Here is a 23361-nt window from a genome sequence, read left to right as displayed (position 1 = left end):
CACTGAAAGTACTGAAGGCTGTGAAATCTGACAAACAGGATCACACAATTGTAACTGGAATGTTGTATACCGGTAGTAGCAAATGCTTAGCAATCGGTAGTATTATGCCACTATGGTTATCATTGGTTATGGTTATCGTGGTTATCACGGAGAGAAAGGGCCTAATCAGTTAAGCGGTTCGGCCAGTGTTCCACACATCATCTGTCAGCCTCCATGCTGGTGCACTTCAGCTCCTTTGAAATCATTGTGAAGAAATCCTTCAGTAGGTCTCCCCTTCTCTTCCTCCTTGTCTCCCACCTGCCCTCTCTGCCCCTCTTAACCTGGCCGCTTCATTTTGTATTTCTTTGTCTCTCTTTCTTTCTTCCTTTCCCACCTCTCACACTTTCCCCTTTATTATTGTTACGATTATGGACTTTTTTCTGTTTACCTCTAGAGGTCACCAAATCTTGTGATTCCTTTGCTGTGATTTTCCTGCTTAATTACCTGTTAACTGACCCACCTGTTCTCTGTTTATCAGCCATGTGACTTGTTTAGCCAATTCCAGGGCTCTACAGTGCGCCCATTTCACTCGCACATGCGAGTAAAAATGATGCCGTGCGAGTGCAAAAAAATATTTAGCCGCACTGGTGCGAATGACTTCTAACCATGTCAATGTTTGTCTACAAAATACACCGCAACATCGAGAAACATTACTGGTGCAAACCATAGAATCACGTCGCGAATGCAGCATAAAAACTACACCTCCCATCAACGTTAGCAGTAATACTCCCATTTTATTCAAAGGTAAAACGCTACTGACAACTCCAGGCTTCCACGCATGCTTGTTTGTTTACACCGAATACAAGCTGAAGTGCAAAACGAAAGTAGGCCTAACGTTTGCCTACTGCCCCCATCAATGCAGATATTTCAAATAAAAACTAAAAGTATAAAACATATATCCTTGATTAGCCTATGTTGGGTTTTGTGGAAGAGAAAATGGACTGTTTTAGTAGTAGTATTAGGCAGTATGCAGTCATATAGGTCACCATGGGCATATTTGGATTAGCTACAGATGGATTCACAAATAAATAAATTTGCCTACATTTGGCAGGATACTTGATATACAGACTAAATGCAAATATGGCAATATATTATATTATTTTACATTAACAAAATGTAGGAAAATAGAACAGACTGAAAATAAAGTATGCACTGATCTTTAAAATCCTGTTTCCTGTAGCCTAAATGTTGTCAGTCATTCTTAATATTCGCAATTGGTGCACTGGCATGTTTAACTGTTAGCTGCAGTATAATGTTAGATTATGTGTAAGTTAAGTACAGAACCGACTGTGCGCCCAAATTTTTGTCTGTGCTCCTAAATATTTTAACTTGGGCGCACAAGTGCTCCTGAAAAAAAATGTTAGTGTAGAGCCCTGAATTCCCTCACAGTACTTAAGCTGGTCTTTTCACTCTGTCTTTGTTGAGTCTTCACTGAACCGTATGTGAGTAACCTTGTGGTTTTTCCTGCTGAGACCTGTATTGTGACTGCTTTGCCTGTTTTTTTGACCCTGGACTGTTGCTACCTTGTTTCTCCTTTGGATTACCCTGTGGATCTGTTTGCCTTTCTTGGATTGCTCTTCTCTTGGTTGCTAACTCAGCCTGTCTGTTTGACCCTGACTTCGGATTACCCCTTGGATTACTCTGCCTGTATTCTCTGTTTTGTTGGAAGAAATTAGAACTGTATTTTTTGTTTTGGATTTTTGTACACGATTTTCTGAGCTTTTTGGGACTTTGCCTGTTTTTGTGGAATAAACTTTGAACTAAAGTTTCTGCTGCTTCGCAATTGAGTCACACTCAGTTCCTGGTAGTTCAGGGGATTGTTCCAGGGCTACCATTCTGGAGACCCAGGTTCAAGACCCCAGCGTAACAATTATTGAATAGGTTGACAATACAATTTCATTCAATTTCCTGGTATTATATGACAAATATTTTGGAATAGCCATTGCATACAAATATTTTTTTTTGCATTGCCAAAGCAGACCATTTATATAGTGTTTATATACAGAAAACATGGCAAACATAGATCTCTGTCTCTATATATATCTTTCTCTGTCTTGTTCCCTCTCTCCCTCCCTCCCTCTAATCTCTCGCTGTCTTGTTCTCTCCGTAGTGAGGCAGAGTCAGCGTCGGCACCTGCAGGCCGCCCACTCCATCATCCACAGGGGCGCTGAGGGCTCCGCGGCTCCAACTGGACCCCTGAGGCCCCTCTCCCCCTCGGACCGCGCCTCCCAGCATCTCCTGCGGGACATGGTCATCCAGGTGGACGGGACTTTGTCCGTCCCCTCCACCGCCCTAACCGCCAGCAACGCTACTCTGGCAACCACAGCACTGGCAGACCCCTCCCACGATCATACAGACAACGTGTTAGAGGAAGGGCATGATGCTGAGGAGACTGCCAGTCATGATGAGGCAAAACAGGAAGCCGAGGCCTGAGGAGTCATGATCATTTTTGGGTGGCCAAATTTGTAATCCTTTTTAAGAATGACAATAAAATGGCAAGAGCATATTCTTTGGTAAAAGAAAAATACATATTATGTGTTGACTCAACAGATAATGGGTAGTTTTATGACAAGCATGGGATAGGATTGTGGTGATTATTAAAACCGTAAAGCTTTTCAATGTCTGGTCCACATTTCATAATCCAACAGGTCTTGCAGGACCATGCAAAGCACTGTTCGACAAGGGAACCTTTTGGAGAAATTTGGCTTGAATATGTCTTAGAGCAAATAAAGATCTTTTGGGTTTTGATGATTCAAAACTACTCCCTTAACTACAGTATGTTTCATTAAGCCAGAGCTCTTTCCAAAAGTAACCAACAAAATAACATAAAATTATAGTACCTATAAAATTAATTAATATGCGGATACTGTATTTGTTGAGACGTGTAAAGGTTTATGCTTATAGACCCAGCTGGACAGAGGGACAGATTGTGCAGTATGCCTCGCCACCTTAGAGGTAGCTACAGACTTATGTGCTTATGTGCAACCAGATAGTGTAATGTATATGACCCACACACCAACATTGTGAACATGTTCTATTATTGTATTATTATCAGCTAGTTGTAGTCCTCCACCACAGATTGTGTTGGCTTCTCAGTGGGCATATACCTGCTGACCTGTCCAGTCCAGAGTCCAGACAGTGAGATTTCTCCAGTGTTTCAACATTTTGTATTTGTAACTGCAGGAAAGCAATTCAAGTTTTGTTTTTATCTCATATATTTGACAGAAAAAAAAACAAAAAAAAACTCATTTATCATTTCAGAAATACCAAACGGATCGTACTTTTCTTCTCGTTATTGTAGCCTACCGACAGCATGCGGTTCCCTCGCGCAACCAACGCTCTGTAATTTTCCAAGTACCTATGTGCGGCTTGCAATCTGTTCATGTTTCAGATTGCATTCTCGTACCAGCCGTAGTTTCCCCTACTGCTGTAACCAGGAAGTGAGGACTGGTTTACACATTGCCTGCCTGACAACTTTGCGCCTTTGTTTTTTCGTCGCCTGGTTAAGATATGTCGACGCAGTGAAAGAGAAACATAACTCATAGGCATGTTTTAAGGACAGCTGCCATCGTGAATGTGGATGATTATGCGTATTAATCAAGCAATGTGGTATTTGTGAGTATCCTGTCATTGTATGTTATTGTAGCCTACAAGGAGATTGTTTACCTGTCTGTGAAGACACGAGTTGGCTACGGCTGACTAATGCTTACCTGTGTTGGTGACAAGGTGGGTGATTGTTATTATTGACAGTGCATACTTGCATGGTTCTCTTCGTTCCGAATATTCTAGCCAGCCTACTTGCAGCCTACGTTGCTTGCTTCAAAATTCGAGCCATGCACTCATAATAGTAATCTTTATTTATAGAGCGCTTTTCTAAACAAAGTTTCAAAAGTGCTTTACATAAATAAAAGAATAAACAGAACGCAATTAAGTAGTTATGTAGTCTAATGTTGCCAGTTAATTGTTATTACAAAAATCTATTCAGGAATGTCAAAGTGTAGCCTACGTTTGGAGGGGATATTGCGTATTATGCTTTAATGTTGAACGCGACACCCTTTGCGTCTATAGTTAAGTTAGTGAAACTGACTAAAGTGCAAAAGTTCAACACGGATGCAGATAAGACGTATTTACTGTAGCGCTAACCCTCTGTTTAGTGATCGAAACTGTGACACAGTAAAAATTAAGTAGGTTAGACTGCACATTGTAACTTTTTGTGGAACGCGTGTGCGCGTCATGTCGGACAGCAATCAAGATCATAAACAACAACCCTGGTAATCATTTCTAGAGGGGTTTACTATTGAGAAAGTTTGGCCTGCTGAGGCCTCTTTCACGTCAAACTAGATTAACCAGTCTGTCAGAACTGGCATGATTGTCGCTGGCATTCCAAACTAGGCATTAGGTCATTCACACTGGTGAGTTCTCGACATTTGGGCCCTGACAAATATGTGGACCCTATGCATTTCATGCATTGGGGGAAAAGACTAGCCTGACGAGCCCGACCCACATTAAAATGTATTTATTTCCCTGCACGAGTTAGTCAGGTTCTCAACTGGCTAAATCTCTTTTCCTCTATCTCACACTCCCAACACTCTCTCTATCTTCATCTCTCTCTTCTTTCTCTATCCCTGTATATCCTTTTTGCTCACTCTCTTTTTTTCTCTTCTCTTTGTCTTGTGTCTTATAGTCGCCACCATCGCTTTCTGTCCTAAATTACATTGACAACAATTGTGTGGTTAATCAGATCCAAACAGACACTAGGCGAAAGGGGGGGAAAGTGGAATAATAATACCATGAGCTAGTGATGGACCACATGATCTAGCGGTTTAGCTGCTTTTGGGTTGTTCAAAAGCCACACAACTGGTGTTGACGTTCTTTCGTCCTCTCTGCTAATTCAACAATGAAGATATTTGGTTTGTTTTTTTATTTAAATGAAAAGAGATTGTGTTCAATCTACACTGCATTCTCTAACAATAACTATGTCATCGTCAGGCGCTTGAGATTCCCATGCATTTGAATGGTGAATGTTGACAGAGAGGCGTTGAGAACAGCTGTATTGATATTGTTATCTCTGTTTATACTGTAGCCACCCTGCTCCTAGGGAAACCCTTGTATAGAAAATGCCTTTCTCCCCCACCAGACCTACTACTCTTACCCTGACAAGAGAGGTGGTACAGTGATTAATTTATAATCATGTTACCAATGCCTTTTATAAACATTTGATACATATACATATTTATATTTTGCCATACAGCCCCTCTTGACAGGAAAGCGGGTCAGGATGTGACACTGACCTCACTGACACGTAGAGGGACACAGGGTTAGCAGCACAGGAAAACCACAAAACCTTGCAGAGTTGTAACGTTAAATTTCCCTGTTCTCTTCAGCTAATATACTTTAGACTTTCGAGTACAGCTTGTGGACATGCCACTGGTAGAGAGGACATTGCCACTGTGGGGTGTATGAGGGGTGGACAGGAGGGGAAATGGCATGCAGCCTGGTGGCTGATTTATTTGCATGGTCACAGCTAAGCCAACTGCAGTTTAATATGCTGAAGAAGTATTAAATAGTATCACCGTAGGTTGGAGACACTCTTCTGTAACCAGTCTGGGGATTGGTGCAGAGCTGGCCAGGCACTATAGGCTAAAGATACCTGGGACTGCAGCTTGATGACCAACTTGACTGCTCAGATTCAGAGGACACATACAGTACTGTATATTCTGTACAGAAAGAGGCAGAGCGGGCTCTATATGAGGAGGATGGATTAAGACCATGGACACCTGTAGATGCCCTACCAGTCTGTAAGCTTTCACATTTATTATTATTATTATTATTATTATTATTGTGGATTGCTGGGGAGACTAATCACAGACCAGATTGGCCAGTCCAATCCAACTGCCCATCTTTTGAAGCCGCAGATGGAAAATCATGCAGTTTCTCATTGATTGACACCAATCTTTACAATTATTCACTTGCCACCTACATGCCCTTTAACTGCTGGTGACATATCTTTCACCATATTTCACATTTTCTCAAAAATATACTCTAGTTTATGTAGCAACCTCCATGTATATATGTAGGACCTTGTTGTATTTAGTTTTTAATAATCTATGTGTGTTCATAGACGTGCAGTAACATGATTATAGAGCTCATTTCTGTTGTGTGAAACCATAAAATCCTATTTTGTGTAGGCCTATTTAACTGGGTCATATTAAGGGTCATACTAAGTCATGTTATGGGGTTTCTAAGCTAAAAAAGTTTTTGTCACATACAGAAAACACCACCTCACCATCCGCTAGCTGCCTGTCCCCTGAATACACTAAAAAATGTGGTCTCTGTGGACAGCTCAGACTCCAAAAATGGCAACAAAAACAGTGTAGTTCAGCCTGGACCATGAAACATGACAAACTGTTCCAGCCAGTCACCAACGAGATGCACGTTCAGAAGAGTTTCAGTTGCACGGGAGGGAGGGGTGAGCTACTGTAGCTCTCTGTTTTGTTTGAACATCAACAGAATTGATGTTAAATGGATACCTACCTACATTTCCTTTGGGATCAAAGGAATCTATCTCTGTCTACTTAAGATGCTAAAGCTGAATAAGTTTAACAATGAAATAATATGTCCAGGTGGAGACTAATAGTATAGCACTGTTCTTTGACGTCATCCGATGTCCTAATATAATTGGCACAGTTCTACAAGAGAAAGTGTCCCTGTCCCCATGCTGCCTTACGCGCGCAATTTTAGCCAGGCTACTTTTTTTTACTGATTAAGCTCATAATGTTACATTTAACAGTCCATATTATAACGTTAAGCTCATTTTAAATGCAGTTAGCGTAGCAATGTTAAATGTGCTTTAATAAGATATTTTGTTAGCAAATGTAGACATGTTGTCCATTTATATTGTATGTAAAAGAACCAGATCAGATATTGGCCGGAAAGTATTTTAGCCCTATCAGTGATTCATTGTGTGTCACTGATCAGTAATGTGAGTGGGTGTGTGAATGTGGAAAACTCAAGAACAGGATTTCATAGGAGGCACACGGCCATTAACAGCAAGTAAACATGTTTAATGTCAGTCTTAGGATATGCGCAGGAGTTGGTGGCTCATTGTCAGTGCTGAAATGTCAGATACAGTCAATTCCTTTCCTCTCCAAAGAACTGCAATGTGATTTATCTGTGTGTGCGTGCGTGCGTGCATGTGTGTGTGTTCATGTGGCACTCCTTCATCACTCTCCAACCAGTGTCACTGTGCCCTCTCCCCCTCACAGAGAAAGAAGAAGCTACACATGATAGGGTTGTTTTAACAGCACTCAGCAGTTATAAGCACCAGCCAGTCAAAGAATCACTTGGCTAACCTTGCTAGCGTGGTGACAGCATCAGTGTGTGTGTAAGTGTGTGTGTGTGTGTGTGTGTGTGTGTGTGTGTGTGTGTGTGTGTGTGTGTGTTGGTGGGGGTGGGAGATGGAGGTGGTACTTGCCAGCAGTCTCTAATGGCTACCATAGTAACGTGTGAGGATAGAGTGTAGAGAGAGTCGGCTACAAGTCAGATGCTACAACTCAAGCAGAACGCACATAGGTATGTTATCTAATGCTCACCTACTTTACAACACACGCACACACACACACACACACACACACACATACACACACACACACACACACACACACACACACACACACACACATACACACACACACAGAAAGTCGTCACATAACTGAATGTATCACTGTTCTACAGCAATTCCATAGGTAATTGGCTGTACTTTGCTAACTGGAGGCAGGTCATTGATGTAGGTCTTGTGTAGGTCTTGTGAATGCTGTAGCCACTCTGAACTGATTATCTTAACCAGTTTAGATCTTTTTGATCAAAAGTATTCCTTAATTTCATTAAGGGTCTTTCCGTCTTTGTGTCTTGTGTCTGAGGGTCTTTGCATTGACTAAAATCCTGCGTCAAAGGTTTGCTCTTACTTTCATCCTGGTAGTGCTTTTGTGTCTTGTGCTCTGCCCCCACCAGGGATTTGTTATATTCACAAGATGTCATGCAGAGTCAGTTTGAATGCAGACATAGTCTACCCAGACGGGTGAATTTAGGGTGATGACAGGGTAAAGCTTGGCATTTCAACTCATGTTCAGATAAGTCATGTCTCTTAATTATCATAGGGTGCACTGTGTATGGAAAGCAGACCATTTTCAGGTGTGCTGTTATGACTTATGAATTGCATTACAATGTTACCTGAAAAAAGTGGGAAAGGGAGTAATCAGGGAGAGTTGATTGTGGAGTAATCAGGTTGGGTTGTTGAGGGTAATATTGGCCTTTAAGTGTGTATTATATGTTATATAAGTGGCAGAAAATGTGTGTAATGTTTTTAATGAGTAGGTTATATTCATATTCATAATTATATTAGTGTAAGTCACATATGTTGTGTTTGTGTTTGATTATGAGCAAACCCATCTTGAACACCTAAAGAGAGGACCGCTTGGCTGAAACATTTTTATTACATTTTTGTATAGCACACACTAGTGTGCATATTTTTGTTAACTTATAAGTTCATTCCTTTTGATTCTAGTAGATGTGTGTTTGAATATGTATGCTTCTTTTTCCCCTTTCTGTACCACTTCACTCCTCGACCTTGTGAAGTATTGTAATTTAACAACAACATTTATCAGGATCAAAAGCTGATACTGATAACTGATAACAATCAGAAAACTGTTTAGACTTCTCTTGTGCCACTTGATACAGTAAACATATCACTTAGATTCTTGATTCATTTGTCAACCAACACGCAATACGTTCTTATATTCGTTCTTGTTTTTATTTGTATGTACCTAGAAACAGGTATTTGTACATGCAACAAAAATATAAACATAACACAGCTATTTTTTTTTATGGATTATGGGCTAAAAGATGTAAGATTTGCACTGCTCATAGACAGCTTATGTCTCTCAAATGTTCTTCTACTAATTTTGGGTCTCTGTGCGATTCTTTTCAGCTCTTCAGGGGGGTCGAGATGAGTGAGGAAGAAGAGCAGCTTCAGGCGAAGACCTCTGAGGAGGAAGAGGACGAGGAGGAAGAAGACGAGGAGTCGAAAATATGCCAGGTGTGTGGGGACCAGGCCAATGGCTACCACTTCAATGCCATGACCTGCGAAGGCTGCAAGGGCTTCTTTAGGTGAGAATACATGGACGCATACACATGCGTACACACACACACACACACACAAACACAAACACATATGTTTACAAATGGACACAAGCAAACATACACTTCCATGCACATGTAATGTTGCAATGTGTTAATTGTCAGTTTGTGAGGACTTTCTTATGGTATTTGTGTATGTGTGTGTTTGTGTGTGTTTAAGTGTGCATGTGCCAGCAATCCAGCAATCTATATATAGGTAATATATACAGTCATACTGTATGCAATGCCAGAAAAGCAGCTGTACATTTCAAATTAGTCCATTGTAAACACATACAATGTAAATTTTACATTCAATTCATGCCAATTTATGAATGACCGAAGGGTGAGAGTGTGTTCGTGGCATCAGGTCAACTCAGAAAATAAATCATGCGCCATTGTACTTACGAATGTGTCACCCAGGTAACACTGCAGGCTATGCTGATGATTAACTGCTAATTAATAAGAGGAACAACATTGTGTGTGTGTGTGTGTGTGTGTGTGTGTGTGTGTGTGTGTGTGTTTTGTTCATTTTAATTTTCAGTTTGTTCTTTTATGATTTCTTTGGTACAGACAATACACAACATGCCAGTCATCATGGCAAAGTATAGTCCTTCAGGTTGATACAAGACCATTTTGTTATATTTGTAATAATGACCTTACTATACATGAGAAGCATTAGCACTTATCACAGTAGCATTAGTGCAATACAGTAATTGTTTGACAGACCATTGACTGATAATGTTCCCCAGTTACCATGACAGCAATTGTCATCAATGGTGGGGTTCTCCTTCCTGAATCCTGAATAGAATATTAATTTCCTTTTTCCTATCTGTAGCCACGTTTACTTAAGCAATAAGCCCTGAGAGGCCGCAGGTTACACTGATTCTACAACAGCTAAGGGGCGTTGTTAGGCATGACGCGTTAGCGGAGTGCCTAAAACCCCCCTTAGCTGTTGTAGAATCAGTGTAACCTACGGACTCGAGTGGCTTATTGCTTTTCTAAAACTGTTACTATGGACCCTTTCAAGAGAGTTCCATTATCAGCATCATAGTTGGCCCCACAAGACTTCCTTTTGAACATTCCATTTGTTATCTTAATGCAGAGGAAGTAGATTGGGGCCCAAATAGAACGTTCAAGCATTGTTTTTGTTTTTATTGTTGAAAGGGTCTATAAATACCTGGCAAAGTTTCAAAAGTAAAGGTACAGCAGGTAAAGGTACATCAGCTGGAGACTTCGCTCACTGCCTTGCACAACAGACAGACTGAGGAAGTCATTTGTCCCCAGGGCCATTGAACTGTTCAATGCTTCACCTAAGGGAAGAGGAGAGATAGACTTCTCTGCATAGTCTGTCTGCCTCTTCACCCCCTCCATGTTTGGATACTGTCTGTCCACTAGACACTCTTACCACTGTCTTTCTGCCTCACTGTTTGCGTGCTATATTAGCACATTAGCACATATGCATAACCCCTCCCTCCATGCCACAGCCGAACTGTGGCCACACTTATTCCTTTTCTTAAAATAGTTAAATATATAGATATATAGACTTTAATTCTGCATTGTTGCACTGTTGGACTTACTCATTTGCACTCACCATGACCACTATCACCATTGCACTATCACCATGACACTCACTCATACAGAGCACCTTACCTTACCTTACTATGCACAGAGAATTACAGGCTCAGTCCCTGCCTCAGTCATTGCAAGCGCCTCTGATTGATTAATCACCACTATGTGGATACTGTTTTTAGAATTGATTTAGATTAAGTGTTAGTTAGTATAATTTGTATTTTAGTATATTTAGTATATTCTTTATCTTCTACTGTCCTTATTGCTTTGTTGTGTTTTTATATTATATACTTTAATTACTTTTTCTGCTGTTAAAGAATGTGTATGTGTTGTCTGTATGCTGCTGAGACCTTGAATTTCCCCTGGGGATCAATAAAGTATTTATCTATCTATCTATCTATCTCTAGCAACTAGACATATAACAAGTTATTTCTAGATAATCATTCTTCCGCCAAGAAATATATTTCCTCTATCTGAATGGTTGCCAAGCAACGTCGAGACGCAGCTACTTTAACTTTTGTATTAAGGTATGGTTACGCAGTAATATAGAACGAAATGCGGTCAAGGTGTATGTTTATGCTGGATTTTACAACGGCATCGAACATGATTCAGCCAATCACAATCAAGGACCGGAATCAACTATCAGTTTTAGAAATGAACACTTCTGTTCCGATTGGAAATGGAATAATGGCTCAATCAGAATAAAAATTGTCATATAAACATCTCAATCGGAATGAACATTCCTGATTTGATCATTTTGAAAGAGGTGGTGTAGTCCACTCCTATTCCGAATGAACACCCATGTATACAGTAATTCGGATTGACTGATCTTATCTTCTCAAGGAAAAGTAAGCAACAAGGGCTATTACGATCAAAGATTCTAAAGCGCTTGAGACCACCTGATTGGATCGGAATAGTTTAATCGGAATGACAAAAAAACTGTCCATGTAAACATGGTTTGTGTGAATATGTTCCAATGTTAAGACATCTTTACACTCTGCTTCTTATCCAAGCAGAGGAGTATTTATTTGTGAAGCTGGGATCTGTTCATTTGAGATCACAACAAAATGGGTTGAAAAAAAAAACTGAGTGTCCTGTCATAACCTAATGGAGATTCAGAATTGGTCTGAATTTTAATTGGTACTCTTCCAAAAAGACTCTTACCAAGTTTTTTTGGAAGTAGGCTACAAAAAAACACATCTTTCTTGTAAACAGAGGTTTTAAATGCAGTTGTACATACTGCTCTCACATATTCATCTGGGTTCACCCGACTAGCCAGGACCACCAGATGCTCACTGAATAGGACCGGAATGTGACTTCATTAGCGCTGAACTGACTGAAGATGATATTACGTTACATGAAAAGGGTACAGTATCAGTTGGCTAGGGAGTGTAACAGAATAGCAAATTGCCTGTCCTATTTGGCTTTGGATTTGAGTGCAAACAACCCATTGCTAAGTTTGCTACCGGTAATTAGTTAATCGTAGAGTTAATTCGCAACACTGCCAGTCACACTGTGTGTTTCTGGTGTGTGTTTGTGTGTGTGTGTGTGTGTGTGTGTGTGTGTGTGTGTGTGTGTGTGTGTGTGTCATGAGCATCATTATCTTTCTGACTCAATCAGTAGAGACTGTTTTGCCTTGGCCTTTGTGTTTTTGGGTCATATTTTGGTTTCTTTACAATTAGTTTGTTACCACAGCAACAGCTATTGACAAGGGTGCTTTTGTTTCAAAGCTGTGTCCTCACCACACTGTTTTCTCAACATGCCAACTGAACCCAAAAGCTGATTGGACAACAATATATTAAACATATCAAGGGCAGATCTGGGCCAAATTCAGACCATTTGGAAATATGAGCATATGAGCATTTTATTCCGGCTTAATATAACGGATGTTCCATTATTCCATGAGTCTAGTGAATTATGAATAACATAGAAAGGTCAGTGTTGTTTGATGTGTCGATGATTAGGGCAGTGATACCAGCAGGGGAGATCCAATCAGTGTGTGGTGTTGTAGACCAGGAATAGAACAGAAATAGCTTGGGAGCTATCATGAACTTTCCTCAAAGGGGTCAGGTTGACCAAAGGATGCCAGTAGTGAATCTCAGTAGTGCCTCAGTGTGCCTGTTCACTATATGGATTGTGTGTGGTGTTGTAGACCAGGAAGAGAACAGAAATAGCTTGCATGTGTGCTAGTGCCTGGTTTCCCTTCGCTCTTGTACATGTACGGTTCTAACCTACTGTTCTGGGGGCAGCAGTGATCGCCATGTTCTGCTTTTACAGGACATCCGAACTTAGAACTAGCTGGACATGGTGACATCACAGTGGAGTTGATGTGCATGGACAAGTACGAACAAGTGAAGTAGTGCCTCAGTGTGCCCTCAAAGGGGTCAGGTTGACCAAAGGATGCCAGTAGTGAATCTCAGTAGTGCCTCAGTGTGCCTGTTCACTATATGGATTGGCTTAAACATAACTAAAAACTTAAGCATTATCACATGGGTATCTTTGCTTTAGCCATTAGGCACATCAGTTTATATCATTCATTTTTGGGTGATGGTTAGAAGCACATGTTGGCTTTAAATTTGGCTAACGCTTCTCAAAAATGGAGATAGAGTGGTGAAATTGATACATTCATGTGTGTTTGTAAAACCACTGATACATTTTGCCGAAACATATTGCTAGTATTGCCATGGCTACGAAGTCACAAGCTGAAAGTGAAACAGGAATGCGGGTAAATGATAATGAGCAGCCTTACTGTGGTAGTTTTGTTTATTTTGGATTAAGCTGCAAATACATAGTGGTTGTTTGAACTTAAAGGGCAGCCATCTCACTGCACTTGTTTACACTTCAAAGTTCATCTTCGTGTTGATTTTGTGGGAGCTCTGTAGCTTGATGTTTTCTCCATGCAAAGCCGTTTGCTTCTCTAGAAATCACACACCTGCTGCATCTAAAGACCCACGCATAATAAGGCCTACGACTATCACTCTACACGCCCCCTGTTGCATGTCACGTTTTAATTTGCACTCCACAACTAAAATACATTACCCAATGCAATCACCCATAGGTTTCTCCTCCTGGCTATTATTATTGAACCTCATATGCAAGTTTTCTTTTTTTTTTAAACCCAAGTGTGTGTTTACATGCCGTTTGTTTTATCGGTCTAACAGTTTAAAAAAAATTAGATGATTCAATTGAATTCATTTGATCATGGTTTCATCTGTTCTGGAGCATGTAACAATAAATTATTCCTTTGGTCTTTATTCAGTGCTCCTCAAGCCTCAGGCATTCTCAACCTCAGATGAACAGAGCTTTGTTTTGGTCTTACCAATAAGGAATTCTTCATTTCATACACTATAGTGCTTTGTTGTAAATGGACCCACAGGTTTAGTCAGATTTTTTTTTTTTTTTTCGCATGGCCAATTTTCCGTCAAGGATTCCCGGGACACTGAAAGACTGGGGTACACGGAACTTGGTGGGCATGTAGCCCCACATGGATAGCATGGAATCATCATTTTTCGTTTTGATCTGTAGCCCCCCGCTGGACTGGACCCCCCGAAAGGAGGGTAGGGCAGACACAGTTTTCTGTGAATATCTCGAAAACCGTAGGGTTTAGGAGGACCACCTTTTTTTGTATGTTGATCTTAAGAGGCCATGTCAACCCATTCCATAACCACTCATTTCATGTATAGCGCCACCTAGTTAAAAACAAAAAAGTAAAAATGAGGTGTTGTAATCGCGTTTGACCTAACATGGTCAAAACTGCACGAAATTATAAGTGTAGGATCATTATGACACCTTCCGAATGCATGCCAAGTTTCGTGGACTTTCGTTCATGGGGGGCCATACAATAAATTAATTTATATGTACATTTAGTGACCGTACACCAACAGTGTTTTCTGTGAATATCTTGAGAACCGTAGGGCCTAGGATGACCAATTTTTTGCGTATGTTTGCCTCCAGGGGTCATGTTAACCCATTCCATATGCACACATGTACATAAACAGAAACACACGCACACACATACATTCACAGTAATTATACGTATGACACATCACACAGTAGACATATGTACGCATGCATGCACATGCACACACACAGGCACATACACAGGCAAACACACAAGCACATGCCCGCACACACACACACACACACACACACACACACACACACACACACACACACACACACACACACATGCACACAATTCGAGAATTTCTCTGAATTATGAACAGGCAAGATGGGGGTGGGGTTGTATAAAATGTATTTTACATGTGAAATCTATGAACTAATCATGTTTTGGTACTTGTTGTCTAGCAGATACCAGTGAGAATTGAGTGTGCATAATGCAATTCAGTGAGACAGTTAGAGTCATATATGCCTTTCAGCGTGACTTATTTTTGTGGAAAAAATGTGCTGGACTGGGCGGTGGTCATATTTTGTACTGCTCTGCGGTACATCTAGTTAGTATTCATATTGTTTTTGCCTTGAAGCATTAGCTTAGTTCTCCATAGACACTTGTTGTTAGTGGATGTTCCTTAGTTCATGGCCATTAAAGCAGCTGTAAAGGGTTTTGTGTCTTTGGCCTTTGAACTAGTATGCTAAAGGCGTGGAAAAAACCTGGCACTAATAAAATCCTACTGCTGTGTACAATGGTGCCGTTTGCCACGCTTGCCTACACCAAGCTGTGAAAGCTTCGCATTTTCAGAAGGTGCTCTGTACTGTACATAGTGGACCGCTAGTGGGAACAACAGGTTATCTGGCCTTCACTTGGCCTATATCCTAAGCTGATCAAATGTATTTATTTATGGTTTTATTTATTTATTTTTAGTGTTTTATGAATTGTAATAGTGTATTTTATGACTTTTATGATGTGTTTTATAACTTTATGTACGTCTGTCCTCCATGCTTTACATCATTGCTTGTTATTCTCCATTCTCTGATGGTGTACAGCACATTGAATTTGCGCCTTGCGCATATCATGAAAATAAATATGTAAATGTATATCAAAAGTAGCCTATAAAAATATAACTCAGGAAGTGGCAAATGTTTGCATGCAGTGTTTCTTTAAGATCAGATGAACATTTGATGGAGTGTCCCTCTTGTGTCGCTCCTCCTCCTCCCCCTCACCCCTCTTCTTCCTCCACCTCATCATCATTATCATCACACCTCCTCTCCCTCTCTCTTCCTCACTCCTCCTCTCCCTCCCCTTTCTCCTCCTCCTCCTCCCCCTCTTTTTCCTCTCTTCAGACGGGCTATGAAGAGGCCAGCGACCTTCTGCTGCCCTTTCCAGAAGAATTGTGTCATCACCAAGAGCAACCGGCGGCAGTGCCAGGCCTGTCGCCTGCAGAAGTGTCTCTCCATTGGCATGAAGAAGGACAGTGAGTGACCACTATCAGACTGCATCTCCACAACGCTATCAGACTGTCTCACTGTGTCCCCATCACACTATCAGACTGTCTCACTGTGTCCCCATCACGCTGTCAATCTGTTTCACTGTGTCTCCATCACGCTATCAGACTGTCTCACTGTGTCTCCAACTCGCTACTGTGTCTCCATCACGCTATCAATCTGTCTCACAGCGTCCCTATCAAAATATCAGTAGGTCTCACTACATCTCTTGCCATTCTGTTGCAGTCTGTCTCAATCACACTGCCATTCTGTCTCACTCACTGTCAATTGCACTGTGAATTATACGCTGATTGAGTGTGATTACTAACGCTATTCCCTAACCACATGTGTTGTAGAGGTGAACTCATTTGTGGTGCCCGCCAAGACTGCTAACTTAGACGGCTAATTGACCGATCGCAAGGCCCTAGCAACAGTAACTAAGGGGGGGCGGGACTTAGCGAAGGGTCAATTTAGGAAGCCAAGTCCGTGTATGAGCTCGGTTGTTGCTCCGCTGTCATGTCTGACCCCTGACGCTGCTACCCCATGGTCTGCAGTGATCATGTCGGACCAGGCGGTGGAGGAGCGGCGCTGGAATATCAAGAGGAAGAGGCTGATGGCCGAGCCCATACTGCTGTCGCCCCAGCAGGAGAAGCTCATTCAGGAACTGACCGCAGCTCACGAGCAGACCTTCGACCGGACCTGCTCCCACTTCCACCAGTTCCGCGTCAGTCACCATCTCTCTGCTTTATGACAGTATACATGTATACATACATAAACTACATATAATACTTACATAACAATATATGTATGCATGTGTTATGTATGTATTGCGTGAAGTCTTTATGTAATGAGTATACCATATAAAATGTGTGTATGGCCGTAATGAAACACAACAACTATGAGTACAATGTTTGCATATGACTGATCTCTAAAGTTATACACATGAATTAACAGGAAAGAAGGTAAACCGACACTGATCCATGTTGAATAGGACCTAAAATGTCAGATTTGTTTTCTTTCTTAGCCCCTAGATAGGTGTACAGCCTCAGTCAGCAACCAAACACAGCAGGGCTCTACGTCCTACTCAATGCCATTAGGAGGGAGTGACTGCGGCTTTAGCTCCGAAGGCCCAGGCTCCTCATCCTCATCTTCATCTTCAAGCTCCGTGACGTGCGATGCTGGGCAGGCGCCAGATGAGAAGTGTAAGAAACCGGTCTTCACCTCGCTGTCGCACGTCAATGACCTCAGCACGTACATGATCCAGAACGTCATCAACTACGCCAAGATCATAACCGCCTTCAGGTCTGTTGTCTTTATCTTGAACATTTAGAGTTTCATTCCATGACATCAATGTGTTTCAGGACCACTTGTCAGGTTTCTGCCTTGACTGGGCCTGTTGGTACCCTGCAGGCCCATCTGTGTTAGAATTTTGTTTCTTTCTTCTGTGTGATTTCTGTTTACATTTAGTTTGACATGCATCTCTTACATGTCACTTTCTTCCATTTAAGTCAAACATCTACTCTTCTGTGTTTTTTAGCCAATAGCAGCGGAGCATGTTGAGAGAAGTAGCTAGTAAATCATTTAGATTTAACACTGAAGAAGATTCAGTAATGTTTCACGTGAACCACTGAGTTACTTCTTGTCCCTAGTCTGAGCTCGGACACAGTCTCAGTGTGTGTGTGTGTGTGTGTGTGTGTGTGTGTGTGTGTGTGTGTGTGTGTGTGTGTGTGTGTGTGTGTATGTCTCTGTGTCTGTGTTCTGTGTTTGTGTTTGTGTTTGTGTTTGTGTTTGTGTGTGTGTGTGTGTGTGTGTGTGTGTGTGTGTGTGTGTGTGTGTGTATATGTCTGTCTACTTCTGACAACAGGGGTCTGACGATGGAAGACCAGATCTCGCTACTCAAAGGAGCCATGTTTGAGATGGTGCAGATCCGCTTCAACATGCTCTTCAATAACAAGACCGGGATCTGGGAGTGCGGCAGCCTCCACTACTGCATGGACGATGCCTATCGGGGTGAGCTCTCTTCCTCCAACAGAAGTGAAGGGGATTTGCCCCGAAGGTCTTGATCACTTATGATGACCTGAGTACAGTACAAACTGAACGAATGGTTAACATATAATATTACAAAACCCAAGTGTACAATAATACAAGTTAGATGTATCTACCAAGGCTACCCTACAGGGAGTTTGTTTATTTTTCTTCCAACTAGCATGGTAAAGTGCAGACACACCAGTACAAGAAGGCAATTCGCTCTAAAACATGGGGCTACACCCAGGGGTTAAAGTGGGTGGGACGGGGAGGAACGCAGTTCCGCCACCTCAGATAAATGAATAATAAATATATTCTTTCATACCAACGAGCGCCATGATATTGTTAAAATAAATGGTGAGTTCATTTTTCGCGTGTACCAAGAAGTGACCAAGAAAGGTGACCAAGAAGCTAGCAATTCTTGTCCAAAAAGTATTAGTACACCACAATACTCAATATGTTTTCCAATGGTGAGTCATTTTTCCCTGTTGCAACGACACTGGATTTTAGGGTTCCCCCACCTGCCAAATATCACTTAAACCACTGGATACACCGCTGACATTATTTTGAGGAAGAAGTAGCCAACCAAGGTCAGTGTAGCCAGACAGGCCTTACATAGTTTGGAAATTAGGGCTTAAAAAATATCGGAGCAAATTACCGGCCGAAATTCTGTTATCGGAGCAATAATACTATTTTCATTTTTTCACTTATCGGCCTATAATATATCGGTTGCCGATATGTCGTGAATCCATACTCACTACTAAATCACACTCTTCCTTCTGCGTATATGGATGTTCTTAAGTTTTCCACACAGGCAGGAAATCAGAACAAGATTTTGTTCTGAGTGGAGGTAACTTGTGCACGCGAACGAACACAGGGTATATGCAGGAATCATAGAGATAAATCGTTGGTCAGGTTTTTATAAATCTGAGCGTTGGCATGGATTTGAGCGTACGCATGGTCTAAGATCAAATCTGTGCATAAGGACGCTTTATAAATGAGGCCCCAGGCTATCAAAAGCAGACGATTTTCGGTTTGGTATGGGACACTTTTGGACTGTTTTATTATATAGTTCAATGTTAAGACTGATGGGCACTTAAATCTAGGGGGTATTTGATGATCACTAAGTTTCGTGTAGTTGAAAAAGTGTTGGAATTTCCAGCTGTTTATTGCGAGACAAGGCAGTCCCTTTCACTCATTCATTGAACGTGGGCTGTGCTCTAATGGAAACCTTATTGCGTAGCCAAGTAGCCTAAATTGAGTTATTTTTTAATTATGCATGGTTTACTTTTTATTAAATTCGTAGGCTGAAATGCCTCGCAGCAACAATTGTGTTTAAATGTAGTAGCCTACTACTTCAGCCTCTGGCAAGCTCAAAAGGGTGCGGCTAGTGATGGGTAGCTTGAGAGCAACGTGTTGGAGACCCTGGTGTATAACAAGACAATGGCTTTATGCCGTTGTTATGTAAATTTATTGTCTTTAATCATGTTTAGGCTATTTTTGTTCGGGACAAACAACAACAAAACAAGATCAATACAATTGTCTTTATTTGTCATATGATGCATAAATAACCATAATATACACATCTTCTCATAGGCTCCTCAAAAAATACGCACTGAATAACGTTTGGCTGTAGCCGCCAGATAGGTACCCGCCCACCAACATGTACGCGCATGAGAGATCGTGCCCAACACGGACTTTCGTGCACGGAGCTTCTCCACGCGGCGCCATACTTGAAAATGGCGTATGTTAACATGTCGAAGCTGATCTGCACGCTCTTGACCCCCTGGCCCAAACTGACAAAAGCAGGGGGTGCCGAAAAGTGCAGTTTGCATCCCTTTAATATCAACTGAGGCAAAAAGGCGAAAATGTTGTTGGCGTCGCTGATAGGTTATCAACCACGGAACTCCACACAGTTTACTTCTACGTCATTGCGAGCTACTCCGACTCAGGTCCTGTTAGCACCGTATATATATTTCTTAATTAGGCTAGATGACGTTACAAATATTAAGCAAAACATGGAAACTCATTATATATTGAGGTGGTGATGAAAAATTTAAGTCAAATTGCGTTTGTTCCCTTCTACTACCTTTCAAGGGCCTTCATTTTGGTAGATTCTTTTTACTACCGTGTGGACTTCCTGGAACATGAGCGCTTGGTCGAAAAGCAAGTATCCTTTGAGACAGTGCAGGTCACTCACACTGTCAGAAAAGGCTTCGCTGATTGGTTCCTCCCCTGTCACTCCCTGACAAAAGGTCAATAGGAAGGAGGACAGGGCTTATAGTTGTTGTTGTTGTAATAACAAGCACAGCTGTTGTGTGGGAAGAGCCTGTTTATGTCACGCCGCTGTGGAATGAGAAGACAGAGAAAGCGAGGGTGAGATTAGTGTGTGTGTGTGTGTGTGTGTGAGAGAGAGAGGTCCATTTTAAAACAGCAGAAGCTTCACAATATGATCTCCAGATCAGTAGGCCAGCGGTGTCATGGTAATTACCTGTCTGTCAGGGACTGGATGTGCTGTGCTCTCTTTAAGTGCACTTGATTTGTTTCCTTTTCTCTCCCTTTGCTCCACTTTGCTTTTGATCTCTTTTTATGTCTTTGATTACAAGTGATCCTGTGACCCAAAAAGGGAGAAAGACAGTGTGTGAGAGAGAAGGGAGGGGGTGGAGGGGTTAATTAGACAGTGAGGATGCTATGGTCAGAATGAGCTCCACTTGTTCTCTCTTTTCATTGGAGGATAGTAGATGTCTATAGGACGTTGTCATGGGAGACCACAGCCGTCAGCTGCCAAGCCCCCTCTTAATTCCCCTTTAAACTCATTGGAGACTTCCTGAGCTTATCAGCCACCTAATTGAAGGCATAGGCCCATCATTAGGCCCAGAGAAAGCTCTCCATAGCAACGGGTATAAACACAAGGGGTTTGGAGGACGCTCTGTGCTGATGCCTCCAGGAGTACAGAAACACATCCCATATGTTGTCCTTCATTACATATCACATAGAGCAATAGCAATCAGTTGACCAAAATGTTTATGGTTCTTAGCAGACGCTTTTGTCCAAAGAGACTTTAAAAAGCGACTTGTCTATGTATACAGCTATCGTGTAATTAATTGAATTGTAGTCATGCCATGGATGATTTATATCATGTCCCCCCCTCCCTCTCTCCCTCTCTCTCCCTCTCTCCCTGTCTCTATGTAGCGGGTTTCCAGCCCCACCTGCTGGACCCTCTGATGAAGTTCCACTACACACTGCGGGGCCTTGAGCTGCATGATGTGGAGTACACACTAATGCAGGCCATCTCCCTCTTCTCCCCAGGTACCCCCCCCCCCCATATGCCATCCTCCTCTCCCTAGATACTCCCCCATAACCCTTCCTCCCCTCCCCTGGAAATACCCCCCCACACACACATACACCCCATTCTCCTCTCCCTAGAACCCCCCTCCCCCATCCTCCTCTTCCCAGATAACCTGAAGTCCCTACAAAGCATACAATTGTATGGCAAAGACCTATAGGCATACATCTCCCCATAGACCTATAGGCATACATCTCCCCATAGCTCAAGACCTTTTCATTTTCATCCGTGTGCTTTGGTTGGACAGACCGCCCTGGGGTCACAAGCAGTGATGTCATCAGCTGTCACCAGGAGAACCTGGCCGTCACCCTGCTGGCGTACATCGAGTCCAAGAGGACGGACAGTGATAAACAGTATGTTTCTGAAATTAAATAACCATCCCAAAGATCAACTGCCACAACGGCATAAATAATAAGTATAGCAGCACATTTTGGAGTAGCCGTACACATCTTTAGTGTAACAACTAGCCACTTTCTGAAGCGTGTTTTTGTAAACAACTAGTACTAATATCTTTAAATTCATTTCCATGTTATATGGTCATTTAAAGGACAAAAAAAACACACCTGCCATTTCCATTAACTTCTTATAGTACTGCAACTGTCCCACAAGCATCCATGGAAGAAACAAAAGGGGAACATTGCAAGTCAGTGCTTTTGATGTGACATAATATGATATATTTAGGATATGCTGCAATACATTTAGGCTGATTAAACGGAAACTGTTAGGTGGTAATGAGGTTGGTGAGGTTCTCCTAAATAATGTTGCAGAGATGTATTCAAATTTAGACAAAATCCATGTCCCTACAACTAAATGTAATTGAAACGATTAAACAAATTGACTGTTGCTAAACTCTCCCTATCTTCCCCATACTGTTGTGCACCAGCCTGCTGTTCCCCAAGATTATGGCGTGCCTGACGGAGATGCGGACGATGAATGAGGAGTACAGCAAGCAGGTGATGCAGATTCAGGACATCCAGCCAGAGTTGTCACCACTCATCCTGGAGGTGGTCAGCCAAGACAGCTAACTATGGCAACGGCTAGCCGCTTCAGACAGCTAGCTAAGATAAATGACAGCTGTTATGGTGTATGGAGGACACTGGAACTTTCTCTCTCACATTTTCACATACACACACACACACACACTGTACAAATCTGAGATGGAGATTTTCATTTTTTTTCTCGTTTGGAATGGCCTGGCTGCCTCATGTAGACATTGAACCAAACCTCAACTGAACATTGACATTTTACCTCAACAATTCTTTAAGTGTGTCCTGTCCTTGCTCAGAGATGAGGTGACACAAGTGCTTGACTCTGGAGCAAACAATGGACATGACACACACACACACACACACACACACACATACACACACACACACACACACAAATACCAATCCAATGCTGCTATGGAATCTAAAGGGATCACATAAAGTACTATTGGAGGTTGTCATCAACATAAGTAATATTTTTGAATATGGAGGATTAAGGCACTGGGAACAAAAATGAAACAAAACCCTGAAGCCTCATGACATTCTGTATACATGTTCCTTACAGGTGTCCTTAATAATGAGACAATCCAGACATCATGGGATTGAATTGAATAAGCTCAAACCCTACAGTATATGCTATGTAAGGGATAATGTATTGTCCGCCGGTAATTATCAGAAAATAAGTCCCGACAGGGAGAACAGAACCCCGATGCGCAGCGGAGGGGTTTTGCTTCGACCTGAAGGGACTTATTTACTGATAATTTCCGGCGGACAATACATTATCCCGCTTATTACACGGCTACTTGCCAAAACGAGAAAAGAAACCTAACACAGTGGGTC

At 41.8% G+C, this 23361-nt stretch overlaps 2 protein-coding genes across 6 annotated transcripts in view; both read left to right on the top strand.

Moving 5' to 3' along the window:
* cfap91 (cilia and flagella associated protein 91) overlaps positions 1–2564 on the top strand; it is a 30693-nt gene extending 28129 nt beyond the window's left edge. The window contains exon 17 of the mRNA XM_042081882.1: positions 2150–2564. Coding sequence (XP_041937816.1) covers positions 2150–2472 — 323 coding nt within the window. The 3' untranslated portion in view covers positions 2473–2564. The remainder of the gene's footprint in view (positions 1–2149) is intronic.
* Positions 2565–2683: 119 nt separating this feature from the next.
* Positions 2684–23232, top strand: nr1i2 (nuclear receptor subfamily 1, group I, member 2). Of its 5 annotated transcripts, XM_042081915.1 has the most exons (11): positions 2684–3654; positions 5765–5837; positions 9026–9204; positions 16024–16154; positions 16719–16888; positions 17189–17466; positions 18029–18174; positions 21382–21498; positions 21783–21888; positions 22125–22178; positions 22419–23232. In XM_042081915.1, the coding sequence occupies exons 2-11, from the start codon at positions 5823–5825 to the stop codon at positions 22558–22560; spliced, it is 1338 nt and encodes a 445-aa protein (XP_041937849.1). In that variant the 5' UTR covers positions 2684–3654; positions 5765–5822; the 3' UTR covers positions 22561–23232. The 5 variants fall into 5 exon arrangements, with proteins under 5 accessions (XP_041937849.1, XP_041937857.1, XP_041937829.1 ...); XM_042081923.1 differs by lacking the exon at positions 5765–5837; XM_042081895.1 differs by lacking the exon at positions 2684–3654 and having other exon boundaries at positions 5765–5838; positions 9022–9204.
* The last annotated feature ends 129 nt before the right edge of the window (positions 23233–23361 follow it).

This window comes from Alosa sapidissima, chromosome 2 (genome assembly GCF_018492685.1).
Source record: "Alosa sapidissima isolate fAloSap1 chromosome 2, fAloSap1.pri, whole genome shotgun sequence".
NCBI lineage: Eukaryota > Metazoa > Chordata > Actinopteri > Clupeiformes > Clupeidae > Alosa > Alosa sapidissima.
This window is presented reverse-complemented; position numbering and strand designations above follow the sequence as displayed.